Source organism: Misgurnus anguillicaudatus, chromosome 18 (assembly GCF_027580225.2).
Source record: "Misgurnus anguillicaudatus chromosome 18, ASM2758022v2, whole genome shotgun sequence".
Lineage (NCBI taxonomy): Eukaryota > Metazoa > Chordata > Actinopteri > Cypriniformes > Cobitidae > Misgurnus > Misgurnus anguillicaudatus.
Window position 1 is genome coordinate 31,219,053 of NC_073354.2, and position 20,892 is coordinate 31,239,944.

Here is a 20,892-nt window from a genome sequence, read left to right on the forward strand (position 1 = left end):
CAAATGTTGTTTTCTATTTAGGGGGATTTGTGAGGAATAAGTTAAATGCTGATTTGCCCCCTTAAAAAATTTATAAAATGAGGAGCTCAGATGCAATAGCCACTAAACACCACTTCCATCAAAAATTAGATAATTATATTAACCAAATGCAATTGGCACATATTATATGTTTATCAAATACATTTTCTTTAAAGGGGTCATAGCGTGAAAATCAGACTTTTCCATGTTTAAGTGCTATAATTGGGCCCCCAGTGCTTCTATCAACCTAGAAAACATGAAAAATATCAACCCAGTAACTTTGTTTGGATAAGCCATTTTCTTCATGCATGAGAAAAATGAGGTCGTTCAGATTTTCGATTGTTTTGTGAGGTAGGTGGCAAGACGTATTACAATAATACCGCCCCTTAATCTGCACTATCCAACCACGGCACTGCCATTTAGTGCAGAGAGGAAGAGAGAGAAAATAATTGACAGCACAATTGAGTTTCAATTACAACAAACCACCATCATTGTGATCAGTGTTTGCATTTCATTCGCTCATTTGCATTTTAAATGACACACCCAAAAACGGCACACTTTTGCTCAGGCCTGCAAAGTGGCAATTTTAACATGCTATAATAAATTATCTGTGGGGTAAGTTGTGCTAAAACTTCACATACACACTCTGGGGACACCAAAGACTTATTTTACATCTTTAAAAAAATCTCATAATATGACCCCTTTAAATTCGCGTAATCCAGGTTTCAGGTCATTTAGAAATACCGGTTTGTTGGCAGAATCAGTTAAACACCACGTCGATTTTTCAGCAAATCCTCAAAGTGCACAGAACACAACCCTGAATTACATTTAAACTTGGGTCCCTTGTAAAGAGTTTTGTTCCAAAACGCAATGAATCCATTTCGACTAATTTCGGTAAAAAAAGTGTTTTCTATATCAAGAAAGTGACAAGATAAAAACACTATTTTCTGTTACAAACTTTCACATGGCATCTTTAGGTTACTAAAAGTTCTAATCCATAATTTGATTTTTAAAGATTTCTGATAAAAACTGATAATTTCCCCCCCAAAATTCTATATATCCATTGAATCAATATATAAATGTGCATTTATCTTTGCCATGTTATATTCATTTAGTTGACTAGTGGTATACACTGATTAAAAAAATAAACATTAATGGCATTAATCAAAACATTTACTTAATGTCATATTAAGAACACTGTCATTGCTGCTGTTTTCCTTTGGACGTCGTCCCCGAACTTTTGACAGCGATCAGCTGTAAAATGTTTTGGAAAACCAGGATTCAGTGTGTATTCAACACACCGCCATTGTTGTTTACAATGCATGGAATGGTGCGGTGTGATTTGTTGAGTGGATTTATTGCATTCCGCAGAGAAGGAGGACTGGCGTTTATCGCGTTTTGGATAAAAAGGGAGAAAAGATGACAGAATAACACGGTGGATATCGGATTTTGCGTAAAATTAAGAATTTACTTTTGATAACTGACCTGATACAATTCTGATTTTGGTGGTAACAATTTTTTTTTGAAATGGCGTTTATCGCGTTTTGGAACCAAACTCTTCACTTGGACCTAAATGTAACCCAAATGTGGCAGCCACATGCATCACAGCATCCCTTAATGTGTGGTTCAGTTTCTTAATTTTTCCATTTAAGATCTGATGTTTCTAGTTGCATCTTTAGTGATTTTGCAACTGTTTACTATGGGTTGTCCAAAATAGTGGAAAAATGAAATCCTCTAAAATCTAGTTTATGTGAAATGTATTTTTTATTGCTCAGTTGTCATGGATCAAAAATAATATTTAAAAAAAATATATATATTTTCAGGTGAATGACTTTACATATACACATATCTTTAGGTTATTGCCTTCTGCAGGAAGCAGTTTCATAAATGTTTATTTCTTTCATTCTGTCTTATTTCAGGTCAGCAGGTGTGAGAAGTTTGGTTATGGTGTGATGGTTACCCAGGTTGCTGCTACAGCCCCAGGCATTGTGGCCTTGCAAAGCTCAGGTAGCTAAAGTCTTATTTGATGACTGATATATAAATCACAGTAGTAACAACATCTTACACATTGCTTTCCCTTTCTCCGGACAGCTTAAAATACAAAGTCATGTTAAAAATGTACTGAAAGTATATTTTAGATGGTTAGTGTTTTTACCATTATTACATTTCCTGTTGCAGTTGATTTAGTGCTCAGACAGGAAGTTGCTCACTGAGACAATAGACAGTGCTTCTTAATGTAAAAGAAAACATTTTACCAAGAAATAGGCACATAAACTAGTTACATTTTACCACTTTGCAGGCTTTGTCCAGACAATTGTGGTAGAGCTGTGGTCAGCCCTTGAATGTGGACGAGAGGATGTAAGGGTGGTCCATCCTAAATCAACCCCAATGGACCCCATTGACAGGAGCTGCCTTAAGGTTTTGACCTCCAATCATTCATTGTAAAATAATATTACAGAAAATCATTGTGTATAAAGCATTGTTATTTGCACTTATCCAGAGCTATGCTTTATTGAGATGGATTTAGATAAGGCACATTTCTACTGTGTGTCTCTAATGCTACACTAACAGATATCTGGCTTTTGTAATTGAATGAAAAATTATTTTACTAACACTACAGATAATCAGAGATCAGATAAAAGGCATTTTTAAAATGATCTGAAAGCTGGAGAGCATAAGTGATGCCATTGAAAGAGACGTCACTATATAATACATTTTGATGAAACATGAAGCTGATTTTTGATAAACTTTTATGAAGAACTTTTGCTTTTAAATGAAGGAAATTGGTGAATCATGCACAAAACCCCCCAGAAACACATGCATAGTTTTTTAAATGCAATATTTAAAACGTAAATAGGGTTTATTTAGCTGTCTTTACCCAGAGCATTACATCTTCTCTTGCATATGGTTTTATAGTCATTTTAACTTACAGTATTAAGTATAAATGATCTTATTAAGTTATTAATAGATGTCTGTGCATATTAAGCTTGTATAAGAGAGTATATTAACATCAAACAAATGACACAAATTACCTTTTTAAACAACAGCTATTCATATATACAGTTGTGTTCAAAATTATTCAACCCCAACTGAAACTGATTGTTTTGTCCGGTTTGACATTGATTTTGATCATTCAGTCATCCTGCTTACAATTACATCAAAGAGGCATGTGTAGGTCAGACAAATATAACATAACATTTATAATGAAATAACCACAAAAGTCTTTTCTGTGCTCACATCATTATCAGTTTTATTCAACCCCCAAGTGACATTCAATCTTAGTACTTAGTACAACATCCTTTTACAGTTAAAACCATAGATATGTATAAAGGCTAGATGGCTCAAGGCGGAGTAAGCTGTGTCGTCACTTGGCGGCCATCTTAGGTCAGTGCTGCCATAGTGCTGCTCCCTGCTGCTGTGGACGGAAGGTGAGTGACATACGCCAACTAAAATGCTCGTAACTTGCTGAATTCTTGACGGATTTACAAACGGTTTGGTGTATTAAAAACCTTATTAACGTGGCTATGATTTGTGCTGATGCCGATGTTTCGATGTATACTTTTTCACAAGTATGCAGTTAAATAGCCGCATCCCTGACGTTTGTGACACACCAAGCCGTTTGGAAATCGGTTGAAAATTGAGCAAAATATAGTTATTTCAGCACTACATGCACAATAGACTTTATTGTTATAACTGGACGAGCGGTCCTGTCCTGGGATGGCCGCCGTGTGACGTCGTCGGGTCCCATTGGCTCTCAGCGCCGGTAAGCCATCTAGCCTTTATACATATCTATGGTTAAAACAGCTTTTAAACGTGAAGCATAGCTTGACACAAGTGTCTTGCAGCGATCTACGGGTATCTTCGCCCATTCATCATGGGCAAAAGCCTCCAGTTCAGTCACATTCTTAGGCTTGCGCACTGCAACTGCTTTCTTTAAGTCCCACCAGAGGTTCTCAATCGGATTTAAGTCTGGTGACTGCGATGGCCACTTCAAAATGTTCCAGCCTTTTTTTCTGCAACCATGCTCTAGTGGATTTGGAGGTATGCTTGGGATCATTGTCCTGTTAAAAGGTCCAACGTCTCCCAAGCCTCAGGTTTGTGACGGACAGCAACACATTGTCATCCAATATCTCCTGGTACTGAAGAGAATTCATGGTACCTTGCACACGCTGAAGTTTCCCTGTACCTGCAGAAGCAAAACAGCCCCAAAGCATGATTGACCCCCCACCATGCATCACAGTAGGCAAGGTGTTCTTTTCTTCATAGGCCTTGTTTTTCCTCCTCCAAACATAGCGTTGATCCATGGGCCCAAACAGTTCTAATTTTGTTTCATCAGTCCACAGAACACTATCCCAAAACTTCTGTGGTTTGTCCACATGACTTTTGGCATACTGCAGTCGACTCTTCTTATTCTTTGGAGACAGCAAGGGGGTGCGCCTGGGAGTTCTGGCATGGAGGCCTTCAGTACGCAGGGTGCGCCGTATTGTCTGAGCAGAAACTTCAGTACCCACATCTGACAAATCTTTTCTCAGTTCCTCAGCAGTCACACGGGGACTTTTTTCCACTCTACGCTTCAGATAGCGCACAGCAGTCGCAGTTAGCATCTTTTTTCTGCCACGACCAGGAAGCGTTTCAACAGTGCCCTTTGCCTTGAATTTGCGAATGATGCTTCCTATGGTGTCTCTTGGTATGTTTAACATCTTTGCAATCTTTTTATAGCCATTGCCCTTCCTGTGAAGATTAATCACCTCTTCTCTTGTCTTCCTGGACCATTCTTTTGACTTCACCATGTTTGTAACCACACCAGTAAATGTTTAGAAGGAGTTGAGTATCACAGTCATTTTAAAGCTGCCTAATTGGTGCTTATTAGGCTTTATTGCTGTTCCCTGACATCCACAGGTGTTTTCAATACCTGATTGAAAACACTTCAATGAACCTCTGTTCTTCAGAGTGGTAGTTCTTTAAGGGGTTGAATAATTGTGTCAATGAAGAATTCACAAAAGAAACATTTACTACTATATTACAAAACCAATTGATGTCATTTTAGTTGCATATGGTTCTTTAAGAAGTCATTGTAGGATTTCATTCTGAATACAATTACAAATGTACACTAAATTCCCTAAAACCCTTAACAGCATTGGGGGGTTGAATAATTTTGAACACAACTGTAAGTAGGGGTGCGCGGGGCAAAAACTAACGTGGGGTTAGTTGTAACACGGACTGTTTACATTGTTGCACAAGGTTGATCATTTAGTTTTTCCTGTATTTTTGTCATGGTGCCAAAAGACGATCTCCTGCAAATTATTGGAAATGTATAATGTTTTTCCAGAGAGTTATTGATGAACGAGTGTTTTGGTGGCATGCAAGTAATTATTTTCATCATATGTTTTTCTCGGTTTCTAAGTTGGGTGTGTAAAATACCAAATCCAATGCTATGTCATATTAATCAGTGTCTTGTTGACTAAAACATAACATAATTTTGAAAAATGCCTGCAGTTCTTAGCAACTTTTTCGGTTGGCTTGGAAATATTTTGACCCAGTGGGGTTAATTGTAATGCTGTGTTACAACTAACCCCTCAACACTAACGTTAGAGTAATTCTTGCTGTTGTTTTAAATAAGCTACACACAAATGATTGCTGGCTGCCAACAAAGTAAATTTGAAAAAAATCAAAAATCATGTGTCAAATTTATTTTTGTTCATATCTTTAATATTGATTGAATAAGGTCACGTCAAAGATTGAAATCATAATGAAATGAATGGTTAAAATCTGATTTTGATGCTCATTATCTCAGAATTTGATTTTTGAAACTGTAGTATTGTTATTACAGACTGGGTCACATATAAAAAAAATTGTTATAATTGTGCTGCTTTTTCTTACATATTTAGACATTTGTATCCATTTATAATTGAACTATTGTTAGAAAAGGGTTGGATGAATAAATACAGTGTGGATACCTGTCTATTATAGACAGAAATATAAACAATATCCACTTCAAGTATATAGACAAAAATATTTAAATATTTGCCTGCAAATCTAATTTTTAGCAAGTGTTTCAACTAACCCCCTGCGTGTTAACCCCACCTATGTGGTAAGTTGTAACGTTTGCATTTCTTTCACGTTTTGTGTAATTGTCCAAGAATGGTAAGTACCAGAAACAAACTTCAAATGTTCATTTGTAGCAGAATTGTGTGTGTTGCTTGTGTAAAAATATAATTAATCGAACTCAAATATTTTTTTAAATGATTGAGCCAAAACCAAAAAGTGTTAGGTTGTGCCCCGCTCTCCCCTATTTCTTAAGCAATTCAACCCAAATAAATGTAAGTCAACGGTGTCTATGTCTGTGTGAAGTCTTTCCTGTCTCTAGTGAACCTGCTTTCTTCACCTCATGCTGTGTGGGAACTGCTGGGACTTCGAACACTTCCTAACAAAACCGAGTACAATCTGAGAGAGATAGCCTCCTCTGTTTTAGTAAGTTCATTACTATATAACTTGACTTGATGTGCCCATCATTTTAAAAAAGTTGTGATTTTTGCATATCAGTCAGTTTTTAGCTGTACCCCTGTTGAAACCCCCTGCTGTAGAATATACAAAGTCAATCTCAGATTGTATTAATTTGCAGTTCAAATCATGATCATTTGAGGGCAGACTTTCACTAGCAATGTAAAGCAAAAATGCCTGAACTAGCTGTGATCTTTGTTGCATTTATTTTGCACTCGTGGTTTTTGATAATGATTCACTCTTACTGCCAGGATCTCATGGATCGTCTCATCATTGTTAATTCTGATGCAAAGATTCACTCCCTTTTCAACTACGAGCAGTCCCACACGTTTGGTTTGAGGTAGGATCAATAGTTCAGTCCTCTCTCTACCAGTAAATGGAAGTGCAGAAATGTGCCACAAGGTTCTTAAAGAGGTTTATTATCTGATTAGCATTTTTTCCTCTGTCCATTCATTCTTCTCCGCGGATCAATGGCAGATTGATTTAGGTCTTTGTGGTCTCTGTTCTATGATTATCTTGAATTAATGCCAGACAGGATGATACCAGGATACGAAAGAGTTCAGACTCTCACAGGAAGTAAAATTGACTGGTGTACTTGTTAAAGAAGCTTTTGTGTTATATATACCAAATAATTACTCAAGGTCTTTTTTATGACCTAGGAGAAAAGTTTTGGTTTAGCATTTTATATCACTTACCATTAGACTGAGATCACATTTACATATACATAGTGCTGCCGCAATTGTTTACCCTTCTGGAGGCATTTATATTAAAACTGATTGTGTCAGTATTATCATGTGTCACATATAGTTAAAATATTTAATGCAGCGATTTTTTATTTATTTAATAAATTGCATGCATTAACACTGACAGTCCTAATAAAATATACAAAAAATAACTATTAGCAAAAAGCAGATACAACAACTTTAGACACCAAATGCACATGCAATTATATAATTACCCATTTGTAAGTTTTATTTAACTCTTATCTCGTCAATTAAGAGAAAACATTTGCATAAAAAATGCATCTCTTAAGAATTTTCATGTTAATCTGCAATACCGCAATTATCCACTAGATTACCCAATTTATAAAAAAGAACTGAAGCCAAAACGCTATTTACTAATTTTAAACTCTATATATGTTTTGATAATCGTTCTGAATCTGATCTCTAACAAAATTCCTTTAAAAAAATGCAAATATTTCAGTTTTGCTAAAGACCCATATTTAAAGATGCAGTGTGTAATTTTTAGAAGTATCTCTTGACAGAAATGCAAAATAATATACAAAACTATATTATCAGGGGTGTATAAAGACCTTTCATAATGAATCGTTATGTTTTTATAACCTTAGAACGAGACCTTTTTATCTACATACAGCAAGGATCCCCCTGCATGGAAGCCGCCATTTTGTGCAGCCATTTTTCTACAGAAGCCCTTAACGGACAATGTTTTTGTACTAAGTTGTCTCCGACGATGACATGTTTGTCCGGTGGTGGCTATCGTAGCTTCTCTATGTGTTTCAAAAGCGAGGGGTGAGCAGTGGACTAATGCTGAGTTTACATCAATCGCATTTCAGGTGTCAAAATCACGTCTACCGTGCGTGGTTTGCCGCTTGAACAATTTGGATGCATTCGCTCGTATAGAGCGGAGTAGACGCGGGGAAAAAGCAAGCATTTGATGCACGTCAGAGGCAAACTCCACTTCTTGTGGGAGGGGCAAGTGCTATGCGGTTGTCTGTTTGCAAGATGACTGATGTGCATCTATCGAGAGAGTTACCAGTTTGTATTTGGTAACCTTATTAGGGGGAAAATAAACGACGCAGGTCGATAAACGTCACGTGATTCAAAAGTGAAGTGTGTATTACAAGGTACCAGGTTGCCCAAGTCCTCACTGACACTCTTCCAAGCGAGGTCCTTTTGTTTTTATTCCTGTCTCCTCTATAGAAATAAGAACTTGTGTCATACAGCTCCGGGTGACTGCTTACAGACAATATCAACGCTTTGGTTGAATGAGTGACTCCGGGCGGGGCTGCCACCACAGCAGCAAGCAGGCTCCTGATTGGTTAACGCGGCGTGAAATTCCGCCAATTTTCAAATTTTTCAACTCGGGCGCCAGCCGCAAATTCGCGTGAAGCGCAAAATGCACAAAAAAGCACTATTCACGCGTACCGCGCACAACGATCAATTCGCTTCACGCCCGAAAGAGGCGGAAACGCGTCTTCCGCTCCGCGCCAAACGCCTCTTCCACGCCGCGGGACCTCCTGACACGCATCAACGCGTCTTCACATTGACTTAACATTGAAATCACTCGCGCTTCACGCCTCTTCCGCGGTTGGTGTAAATGCAGCATAAGCCGTTGGTTGCAATTCGCAACCTCACCACTAGATGCCGCTAAAATGTACACACTGCACCTTTAAGAGTTTTTAATCAGAGAAAATATAGATAGGATGTTTTTTTTCTAATTTTGTTTGTTTGTTTATTGTTTGTTTGAAAGCAGAGGGTCTGTTCTTTCATTTGATATATTTGTATGTTTATATATTTTTAGAAGAAAATTTTCCTTGACGGCATTTTGTGAAACTTTTGTGAAAATCACAAAAATGCTGGCAGGCAACTTTTTTTTTTTAATGGCTGGCGGCGAATGAGTTAATGTGGTCTCAGTGCTAGTTCTGTCCTATCTATTTCACAATCCTAACTATGCACAACTATGGATATTTTTTATTATTTGCAGCTTGTATTTTTTCCACCTTGTCAGAACAGACCGCATTATTTTTACTGTAATAGGTTAGCGCTTTTGCGATGAAAAGCTATAGATATGTGCCTTGGTTCTTGCCTTTCCATCATTTCATTTCACAAATGCTCATTTTGCTTAATGTTTTCCTTGTGTGACTCAGACAGCTTTGCCAGACAGCTGTGATCTAGGATTGAAAGCTCAATATTGACAGAGATTGAAACTAACACAGTGTCTTCCTGTTTGGTTCTCTTTTTTTTGTATGTGTGTGTTTGTGAATATGTTAGTGCTTTGTCAGGCTAGTGTTGATGACAAGCCTGAATATAAATCTGTAGATGGTTTTTGAGTGCAGGGAAAGTTGCCAGGGTTGCTCTTGGCGAGTGATTGTAAAGGTAAAAATGAGTGCTGTTTGTTTATTGCTGTCATGTTTAGTTTTTTTTCTTTGTTTTATAAGGAAAGTCAAGATGTATGGTGTGCACTGTAAAGCACAGTAGTGAGATCTTTAGCTATATCCTTGTAGACATACAGATTTTTGTGTCACCTTAGAATAGGGATGGACAACTTCGGTCCTGGAGGGCCGGTGTCCTGTAGAGTTTAGCTTTAACTTGTATGCCTAGTAAGACCTTAATTGGCTGCTTCAGATGTGTTTAATTATGGTTGGCGCTAAACTCTCCAGGAGACCGGCCCTTCAGGACCGAAGTTGCCCATCCCTGCCTTGGAAGATAAAATGAAGAGTTTGCTTCCAAAATGCAATAAATCCATTTTTAATTAATTTCGGTAAAAATGTGTTTTCTATACCAAGAAAGTGACAAAAGGAAAACCACTATTTTCTGTTACAAACTTCCACATAGCATCTATAGGTTATAAAAACATAAAAAATTCAAATCCATAATTTGATTTTCAAAGATTTATTATAAAAACAAATTTTTTTTTCCACAAAATGCAATGAATCCAAGTTTTTTTTTTTTCAAAATATAAATCTATTGAATCAATATATAAATGTGCATTCATCTTTGCCATGTTATATTCATTTAGTTGACTACTGGTATACACTGATGAAAAAATTTTTACATTAATGGCATTAACCAAAACACTTACTTTGTCATATTAAGTACACTGTCATTGCTGCATTATACTTGGGACGTTGTCGCTTAAAATTTTTGACATCGATCAGCTGTAAAAAAATTTAGGTCTTTCCGATTTTCGTTGGCTTTGCGTAAAATAATGGAAAGTTTTTCATAAGATGTGTTAACATGACATAAGCTTGATGCTGTCGGGAGAACAAGCAACCAGCCTTTTCCATCTCCCGAGTGCCTCTCACGTAAATTATTATATGTTGATGGCTTAAGTTTCTTTTCCGTCACAGAAAACCACCACAGGTTTATCCATGCCATTAAAGTATTATTTTGTTTTTGTTTGTTTGTTGATCACGAAGTACCAAATGAGGAAAACTAAGATTCCGTGTATTCAATGCGCGCGCATTGTTTGTTTACAATGCGTGAAATGGTGCGCGGTGATTTGTTGAGCGGATTTATTGCATTCTGCAGAAAAGGAGGATGCGTTTATTGCGTTTTGGGAAAAAAGGGAGAAAAGATGACAGAATAACACGGCGGATATTGTATTTTGCTTAAAATTTACTTTTAAATACTGACCTGAAATAATATTGATTTTGGCTGTACAGTAACTATTTTTTTTTTTAAATGGCGCTTATCGCGTTTTGGAACCAAACTCTTCAAATAAAGTAAAAAAAATTGTGTACAGTGGGGCTCGAAAGTTTGGGCACACATTTACCAAGGGTGCCCAAACTTTTGAGCCTCACTGTAAATAAATATGGCTTATTCTAAGGTAATGAAAATCACAGTCGAAAACATAGTTATGTATAATATATTGCACTTCTGTCAATAGATTCTTCTAAAATGTACACATTGCACCTTTAAATTAGTTTATTTGTAGGACCAAATGAATCCATAACCTTTCGATTACTAACCTAATGGACTAGGTTACACCACCCTAGACACAGGATGACGTCTTAGCAATTACCAACATGACCCAACTTCAAACGTCTGGACAAATTCAAATCCAGCCCTGCCTTATTTAATTTCAGAAGCCAGTTTCACTCGGATATACGTCACCATGGGGAAAATTAGGCAATCGATGCTTCCGTTTTATGGCGACTTTAAATGAGTAATGAAATGGGAACCCCCAACTTTGGGTTACAGTTAGGTGCTTAAGTTTAACTATTTGTAATGGCATTGTTAAATCGCCACCTTGTGTCAGATTTGAGACCATGCAGTCTAAAGATTCAAAAAGTTGGCTTCTTACCCGCCTGTTTGATCTTCCTTGGCAAAATAAAAGCCTGCATTTATTTTTATTTCAAACTTTCAGTAATTATTTACTATTTATTTTAAAATATACGTTCTTCAGTTTAATAAAAAAACGTCCCGGACCTAACTGCTTGTCACACATCAAAGACTTATTATTATTACCCAAGTTTATAACAAATATCACACTGGCAAAATTCTTTCTGTTTCAGTTCTCTATTTTGAAATATTTTACTTTATTTTGAAAGGGATTGTCAAGTCGCAGCATTTTTTTATCGTCCCACAGTGACATTGGCACAGTGTTCTTTGTTATGCTCTTAGTGTTTATCTGCAAATAAACCGCTGATGCCGCACTGATTCAGTCACAGTACAGTGTGATGTAATGTCTACATTGAAAATCCTCTGTGATCTGCTCTGCTGCTTTGAATCACATCATTAGAATCCATTAGACAGAAGAATTAGCGTCACCTAACAATTCCAGCAGCCCAGACATTGTGGCTTCTCTAGAACTGATATATATATACGCGGCAATGTCACCGTTCTGCACTCACTAATCATACAGATTATCTTCATCCCATTGGTCTAGTGCAGGATTTCATGATTAATTACATGTGACATCTTCCGTGCTGGTTTTCATGGTGTGTCACTGCATTTCCACAGACGAGTTAAGCGTTAATGTTCTCCATTAGTGTTACTGGCACTTGCTTGATATCTCAAACTTTTATCTACTTTAGCTTATTTTGGAATCATGCTGCCGTTTCACTTGTTAAATATGCAAGCACTTTAAATTTGAAAGGATTGGATGTCGGTGCTTAATTATTCATCAGCTGAAAAATTACTGTGGAGTCCGCTCTTATGTTGAATTTTTTAAAAACTTTATAGCTATGTTTATAGTTATTGTTCTTTTTTCGCCTGACGTTGTCATACTCAATTCTAGTCAGAATTTGAGTCTGATACCACTCCATTGGGCTATGATTATGAGGCGTGTCCCAACCAAAAAATGCCTCTGCACTCATTTGGATAGACCTATGACCAATCAGAGCAACGGAGCGTGTGACGTATGTTGAAATGATGTCTTTTGCAGCCTGACCGAACTGCTAGTTATTTCGCTGCAATGACACTAACATTGTGATTATACTAGCGAACGTACATCAACACCTACTATGTTTAGAACATTTCATTTATATCTCAACATTAAGTATTTACTAAGTCATACAGTAAGACTATCTCTTACCATTTGTACGTTAGGTAAACTTCATCCACGATGATACCCATTACGTTGGCTTGAAAAATATCGGAGCCTAGCATGTCCTCCACTTATTCAGCAGCCATGATTCCGGGGTTCCGAAAAGAAGCTGGCAACGACCGCTAATTATATCCATCTCATCATACCCATTTCAGTTGCTTCTTTAACTTTGTCCTCCATAAGTGCGACCAACTTTTGCCGAATCCCGTAGGAAGGACAATCTGATCAACAAATGCCATGCTCACGTTTCTCTGTTTCTCTTTTAAAATAAATGCTTAGTCGATATCTTTTAGAACAGACTCAATGTCAGAATCCACACATTTGAATTCTCCAGCGACAGCCATTTCGTTGTAAATAGATTCAACGCACGCGCTCTTTGGTGACGTGGTTGATTACGTTACTGTTGATCATCTGTCCATCGTCATATAAAGCCCGCCCTGACAATTTGATTGGTCGACCAGCTTTGGGACTAGCATAGTAGCTCCTCAACGGAGAAACCCCAGACCGATCTTCCTGTCCTCAAAATTTTGTGGGCGGGGCTAAGATCGGCTGGCACCCAGGCTAGTTCTTTTTGTGAACAGGCCTTAATAGTGATGAGATGCAGAAGAAGAAAAGTAAACACGATTCATTTTACAATCTAAGGTGTAAACATAACACTTAACAGAGTGATGACTGTCAACCATTATTATAAATGTAATCAGAATAAAGAAATACAGAATAGACTATACTCACACAAATTGTTTTTACTGTTCATCTGACAGAATTTTGGCTTAAAGCTTTTTTTCAGAATTTTGTTTCAACTGCATGTTTTTAAAATCATTACTAATGCGTAATGCGACCTTGAGTTGTGAAAAAGCATTATTATATAAATCAAACTTTAATTTCATGCTGATTTATTGCTAAAAGTTTTGCGTGTGAGATGCTTGTTTGTGATTAAACACTTGTTCTCTCTCCAGGCTCCTCAGCGTACTGTGCTGTAACCTGGATACTTTTCTTCTTTTGGAGTCTCAGTTCAATGTCTCTGAGTTACTGCTACAGGGTCAAAGGGATAACGTGACAGAGCCGCCCTCTGGTGAAGGGTGGGTGGTCATCTCTGACTTCACTGTAGTTCAACACAACACACATAAATGGACAGCATAATAGTTACTTTCTAAAACTGATTGTAAAAATTTTTGCATTTTATTATGCACAGTTTAGATTTAAAGGAATATTCCATTTTCTTAAAAGAAAAATCCAGATAATTTACTCACCACCATGTCATCCAAAATGTTGATGTCTTTCTTTGTTCAGTCGAGAAGAAATTATGTTTTTTGAGGAAAACATTGCAGGATTTTTCACATTTTAATGGACTTTAATAGACACCAACAATTAACACTTAACTCAACACGTAACAGTTTTTTTCAACGGTGTTTCAAAGGACTATAAACGATCCCAAACGAGGCATAAGGGTCTTATCTAGCAAAACGATTGTCATTTTTGACAAGAAAAATAAAAAATATGCACTTTTAAACCACAACTTGTCGTCTAGATACGGTCCAGCGTGACTTAACGTAAATACGTAGTGACATAGGGAGGTCACGTGTTACATATATAAAACGCACATTTGCGGACCATTGTAAACAATAAACTGACACAAAGACATTAATTAGTATCAGTTGACATACAACAACGTAGGAACGGTCCTCTTTCTAGACACTTGTAAACACTGGGGTGGAGTTTCGCGTTCGTCTTCTGTGACCTCTTGACATCATGACGTATTGCGTGGGGTCACCTGGCGCATCACGAACAGATCTATACAGTAGTTGTGGTTTAAAAGTGTATGTTTGTTGTTTTTCTTGTCAAAAATGACAGTCGTTGTGCTGGATGGGACCCTTGTGCCTCGTTTGGGATCGTTTGTGGTCCTTTGAAGCTCTGTTGAGAAAAGCTGTTAAGTGTTGAGTTAAGTGTTAATTGTTGGTGTCTATTATAGTCCATTAAAATAAGAAAAATCCTGCAATGTTTTCCTCAAAAAACATAATTTCTTCTGGACTGAACAAAGAAAGACATCAACATTTTGGATGACATGGTGGTGAGTAAATTATCTGGATTTTTCTTTTAAGAATATTGAATATTGCTTTAAGTAAAATTAAGTACCAAATATAAGAAAAAATGCCTTTGAGTTAACTAAGCGTTACTAATATAATATAAGCATGAATAAACAGCAGCATAATATGGTGTTATGATAATTTGACCCCCATATAAAAAGCTAGTTTAATTTCTTTAATACTGTACCAGAAGTTGATACATTTGTGTGTACAGTATTTATACATACTATGGTTATTGATTGCTTATTTATACTGCCTTAATTATTCCCAGGGAGTTTATCATTGATGGGCTGTCTGTGGAAAGAAACCACATCCTGGTTCGAATCGGTGCAGTCGGTGGCCCCTCTGAGAGGAGACTTCCTCCCCGAGCCCTGCAAAAGGTGAGGGCATCTTATCTTACGTATCTGCTTCCACACTGATCATACAGATGCAGTATAAAGGTACTGTAGGGACACACCAAACCGATGCCAGCAAAATAGCGCAGACTGTGAGGTCAGCTCACATTGCCCCACATGCTGGCTGCGTCTGGGTCCAAAGTTGCCCAGGCACACTGAACGGACGGCAGCCAAGTAGCACATTCATTCTGCGCAGTAGTTTGTGTTCATTAGGTTCATCACCAGGAAACCGGAAAAGCTGACTGCAGTGATACAAAACATAAACAAAGCAACTCTTGCTTACAAGTCTTGTTCACCACAGACAGATTTGTGATATCTTACTGTATCTTTTAAAAATATTCACGTATTAGAATGATTCTTTAAGGAAAAGACAAACAGGGTATCAAGTATCAGCATTCAGTTATGAACCTTATCTAGTCAAAAAAAAAATTCTGCAGCTTTGATTAGGTTCAAGCCACTAATAATGCATTCTGGTATATCTTATATGATGCATATGATACAAAGTATAAAAAAATTATTTTTCATAGTGTTGTGAAAAATGGCTATTGTGCTTGAAAGTACAGCTTTATGGATGAAGCATCACTTGTAATGTCAAGTCAATTAAAGGCTATTGGTGCATAATGTAACAAGTTGATTGTCAAAAGTGGAATATACGATATTTAAAAAACGCTTTGGAAAAGTGCGTCGGGCCACACTTAAAGCCAATCAGTAGTAGAAATGCCCCTGCGATGTACATGCTATCTACAGTATGTCTCCTGCAAGCATTTGTCTGAGCCAAAATTCTGACCTCTTCCTCTTGTGCCGGGTGTTTAATGTCGGAGTAACGGAGTAAAACCATTCACACATTAAAACACGCGGTACTATCGAAACACATTCGACTTGGATTACCGTAGTACTAATGCACATTGTTTTTCTCATTTATGACATTGTTGCCTTGGTTGCCTACGTGTGTGGCGGGTGTATCAAAAGTTTGTTTTGGTGATTTTAAATATCAACACGGTTACCAGAAATCGCTTACCCCACCTTTAATGACTAAATATGACATTAATGGCAGAAGGAGACGAAGCTTTGAATTATGACTCATTACTTTATTTATAACAAAAATAAAGCATTATTTCTGATTTTCTTTTCTGTTCCTTTTTTATTTAATTCACATTGCTGGAAAACAAATTAAGACCCCAGTTTGTTATTCTTTTGCTTCTCAGTCGTCTTGTGAAGTCAGACTCTTAGCATCAAATTAAAGTTTTTAATGGATATTAACTATTGCAGCAAGGAATGTAATTGTGTTTTATCTGTATTGAATGCATAATGACCCATCCGTCTCACAGGGGAATGATCCTTATCCATGGCCGATGGTGTCCTCCTACCCTTTACCCAAGAATTACATCCTCGACGTGCCCAAAACTGTCCGTACTAAACAGGGTAAGAACCCAAAGAAATATTACTCACTTTTAGAGTAAACTGGGCCTGCTAATAAAATTGTTTATTTCCATGTCATGTCACGCAGGAAAGCAGTATCGCTTGAGAAAAACACCCTTCAATCCAGTACTTAAATCTATATTTAACTAGCGTAAAATAAATTTTAAATGTTACATTTAATTATGCAGTATTCAATTTTGAATTTTTTGCATTGAAATGCAGTGTGCCAAAGTGTTTTTACTCCTCCTGAAAATTTATTTAAGGTTGAAACAACTTTTCATAATTTCTTATTTTGCAATTAAATTCCCAATTTAAAGGGTTTTCTATGGGTCTAAAATATTTTATTCATCAGTCAGGTAAAAAAAAAATTCCGTCACGAAAGACTCATTACTCCTCTTGTCACAGCAATACATCTTTATTACAAAGTGACAGCTGTCTCCGGCTAAGTAAATCAGGAATGCGGGTTCTTAACAGCTTGCAAACATTTTTCTTTTAGAAATAAGAGGCACATGTTTGCAGGCTTATTCAGTATTTCAATGGTGTATGTCTCTTTTAGCCTTTCTTTAGATGTTTATCGGGTTTGCTTTAAAATGTTGGCTCATAATTATCTATAACTGTTGTTGGCCTTTAAATTGACAGAGGCATTGTACTCAGTACTCAGCGATGTGTACTCAGTAATTGACATCTTGTGCTTTTTCATTCAGAGCCTGAGATCAGTGCTCTTCTGGCCTCCTCTAAAGAGACGGACGGGGACTGGATAGAGGATTGTAGAAGACAGTTCTGCAAGATCATGGCATCGAGATCACACGCTCTCGCTGGATATGGTATGACCTACATTCAACTCTATCTGAACTTCACAGCCAACTGTTTCAATCTCATCCTAAAATTTGACTTTATTTAAAGAGATATTGTGAGAAAAAAATCAAACATTAAACAGGACCCCTGATCCCACTATAGCATACTCATTGGGCTTTGGGAAAAGAGGACTCTGTGAATTTTATTGATGACACTTCTAAGTCTTCAGGGAATGAGTGGCTAAGTTTTTTCTTCTTCAAAGTCAAAAAAGGCAGACACTGAACCCTTCTATATGATATATCCCATATATTATTTGTTTGGGAATATTTATACAGTACTGTGCAAAAATCTTAGGCCACCATGCTTCCATTAGATTTGTTGTTTTTGCAATTGCATAGTGATCATATATAATTATTTCTCAGTCTATTTATTAAAATACAACCAGAAAATACAGGAAATGTGTATGTAGTATTAAAAACTGTATAAAAGTATAAGATGAAGTGTCAAGTATTTAGGGTAAAGTCCCCCTCCACTTGAGCAATAGCAGGAAACTGCATGATCTCTTAAACCTAAATTAAATTAAATCCTAATTTCTAATTCTAACCGAATGACTTCAGGACTTCAGTCTCCTCAAAAAAGCTCAAGATGTGTTTAGTGCCAAGAGAGGTTACACTAAATACTGACAGATGCCTGAAGAAGACATTTAGTTCTGAAAATTGTTTTGTTTTTGTACATATTTCCTGTATTTTCTGGTTGTATCTTAAAAAAGAGTGAAAAATAAAATAAATATGGATGAACATACTTTGATTAATTTATTTATTTATTTAGGGATAATGTATAAGCAGCAGGTTGTTATTGCAGAAATAAGCCCCGGCAGTGTGATCAGTCTCAAAGCCAATTTATACTTTTGCGTCGGGGTTACGCCGTAGGGTACGCCAGACGCTACGCACGTAGGCAACGCAGTCATGAGCATTTATACTTCTGCGTTTGTGTTGCTCTGCAGTTACACCGCCGAAATGCGTAGGAGGAAACACAATGCATTCACGCCGACCAATCACAGATCTTGCGGTCCGCGTCGTTTTGAAGTGTAGTTACATTTTTGAGTATGTGCACGTCAGGTACTGCGAAGGCTACGGCGACAGGGTTCGCGTCTATGCGTATGTTACGGCGTACCTATAACGCGCACCTAACGCAAAAGTATAAATTGGCCTTTACATCTTATTTTGCGATAACAACCTGCTTACTATACATTGTCTGCTTATTAAACGTATAGTTGTCTCATAAGTAAGGTAAGGAACATTAAATATTGATTTGAAATAATTTTTATGAATGCATTGTTAAGTTTAAAGAATGGCAGTGTAAATGCAAAATGAATACATGCTGTGATTTAAAGACATTTAGTTATTTATTATACATGTTTTGTTCATAAGATGCCTTTTTATGGATTTTAACATTTTAAACGGTCAATAAAAAAAAACTAGATGAGGTTAAAGTTTGTGAACAAACTTTATGTTGGCTTGAGAAAGCCTAGTCTGAGAGTAATAGATGGAGCTGCAGTTGGGGCAGTTAAGTTAGTTGGGGCAGATGGGTTAGTTGGGGCAGAATTGGGCAGACGGGGCAGAATGGGGCATTTAGGGTAGTTTGGGCAGAATTGGGTAGTTGGGGCATTTAGGGCAGATGGGGCATTTAGGGCAGTTGGGGCAGATGAGGCATTTGGGGCAGTTGGGGCATTTGGGGTAGTTGGGGCATTTGGGGCAGAATTGGGTAGTTGGGGCATTTAGGGCAGTTGGGGCATTTAGGGCAGTTGGGGGCAGATGAGGCATTTGGGGTAGTTGGGGCATTTGGGGCAGAATTGGGTAGTTGGGGCATTTAGGGCAGTTGGGGCATTTAGGGCAGATGGGGCATTTAGGGCAGTTGGGGCATTTAGGGCAGTTGGGGCATTTAGGGCAGAAGGGGGCAGATGAGGCATTTGGGGTAGTTGCGGCATTTGGGTAGTTGGGGCATTTAGGGCAGTTGGGGCATTTAGGACAGTTGGGGCATTTAGGGCAGTTGAGGCATTTAGTGCAGTTGGGGCAGATGAGGCATTTGGGGCAGTTGGGGCATTTGGGGCAGAATTGGGTAGTTGGGGCATTTAGGGCAGTTGGGGCATTTAGGGCAGTTGGGCAGAAGGGGGCAGATGAGGCATTTGGAGTAGTTGGGGCATTTGGGGTAGTTGGGGCATTTAGGGCAGTTTGGGCATTTAGGGCAGTTGGGGCATTTAGGGTAGTTGGGGCATTTAGGGCAGTTGGGGCATAATTGGGCAGTTGTGTCAGACGGGGCAGATGGGACATTTGGGGCAGAATTGGGCAGATGGGACATTTGGGGCAGAATTGGGCAGATGGGGCATTTGGGGCAGATGGGGCAGTTAGGGCATTTGGGTAATTTATTTGTGTGTTTGTGTGAGTATGTTTGTGTGTGTAATAATGTGTTTGTAAGTGTAATATTGTATTTGTGTGTGTAGTTGTGTGTCTGTGTGTGTGTAATTGTGTGTCTGTGTAGTTGTGTGTCTGTGTGTAGTTGTGTGTGGTTCTGTGTGTGTGTGTAGTTGTGTTTGTCTGTGCTATTGAGTGAGTTTTGTGAGACAGAGATAGACTGAGAGAGGTTGAGAGATGATGTAATGTATTTGTATGAATGAGAGTTGACAGTTAGAATTTGAAAATAAACACTCAGCCTAAACATTCTATGAATGTAAGTCTATGGGACTTTTTTGGGATGTTTGATCGGACGGTTTAGGAGAACCGTAAGTCCGATCGCTTAGAAAAGATATAGCACACCTCCTCAGATCAGACTGAAGGTCTGTGCAAAGTTTGGTGGCTGTAGCTTAAAAGCTCTAGGAGGAGTTAGAGTTAGAAATTTTAGTCTCAGAAGAAAAGAAGAGGGAATAATAATAACTAGATGAGGTTAAAGTTTGTGAACAAACTTTATGTTGGCTTGAGAAAGCCTAGTCTGAGAGTAATAGATGGAGCTGCAGTTGGGGCAGTTAAGTTAGTTGGGGCAGATGGGTTTAGTTGGGGCAGAATTGGGCAGTTGGGGCAGATGGGGCATTTGTGGCAGATGGGGCATTTAGGGTATTTGGGGCAGAATTGGATAATTGTGCCAGACGGGGCACTTGGGGCAGATGGGGCATTTAGGGCAGATGGGGCATTTAGGGCAGTTGGGGCAGAATGGGGCAGATGAGGCAGTTAGGGCATTTGAGGCATTTAGGGCAGTTGGGGCATTTAGGGCAGTTGGGGCATTTAGAGCAGTTGGGGCATTTAGGGCAGTTGGGGCAGATGAGGCAGTTGGGGCATTTGAGGCATTTAGGGCAGTTGGGGCATTTAGGGCAGTTGGGGCATTTAGGGCAGTTGGGG

The 20,892-nt window shown here is 38.0% G+C and overlaps 2 protein-coding genes across 4 annotated transcripts in view; one reads left to right on the forward strand and one right to left on the reverse strand.

Annotated features, from left to right (window-relative positions):
• Positions 1–20,892, reverse strand: part of fabp7b (fatty acid binding protein 7, brain, b) — a 425,484-nt gene that overhangs the window by 309,458 nt on the left and 95,134 nt on the right. The window lies entirely within an intron of this gene.
• Positions 1–20,892, forward strand: part of tbc1d32 (TBC1 domain family, member 32) — a 76,390-nt gene that overhangs the window by 15,019 nt on the left and 40,479 nt on the right. For all 3 annotated transcript variants that reach the window (XM_073856317.1, XM_055186058.2, XM_055186059.2), the window contains exons 20-27: positions 1,938–2,025; positions 2,318–2,436; positions 6,370–6,489; positions 6,771–6,859; positions 13,767–13,889; positions 15,166–15,274; positions 16,618–16,711; positions 17,413–17,532. In XM_073856317.1, the coding sequence (XP_073712418.1) occupies positions 1,938–2,025; positions 2,318–2,436; positions 6,370–6,489; positions 6,771–6,859; positions 13,767–13,889; positions 15,166–15,274; positions 16,618–16,711; positions 17,413–17,532 (862 nt within the window). The remainder of the gene's footprint in view (positions 1–1,937; positions 2,026–2,317; positions 2,437–6,369; positions 6,490–6,770; positions 6,860–13,766; positions 13,890–15,165; positions 15,275–16,617; positions 16,712–17,412; positions 17,533–20,892) is intronic.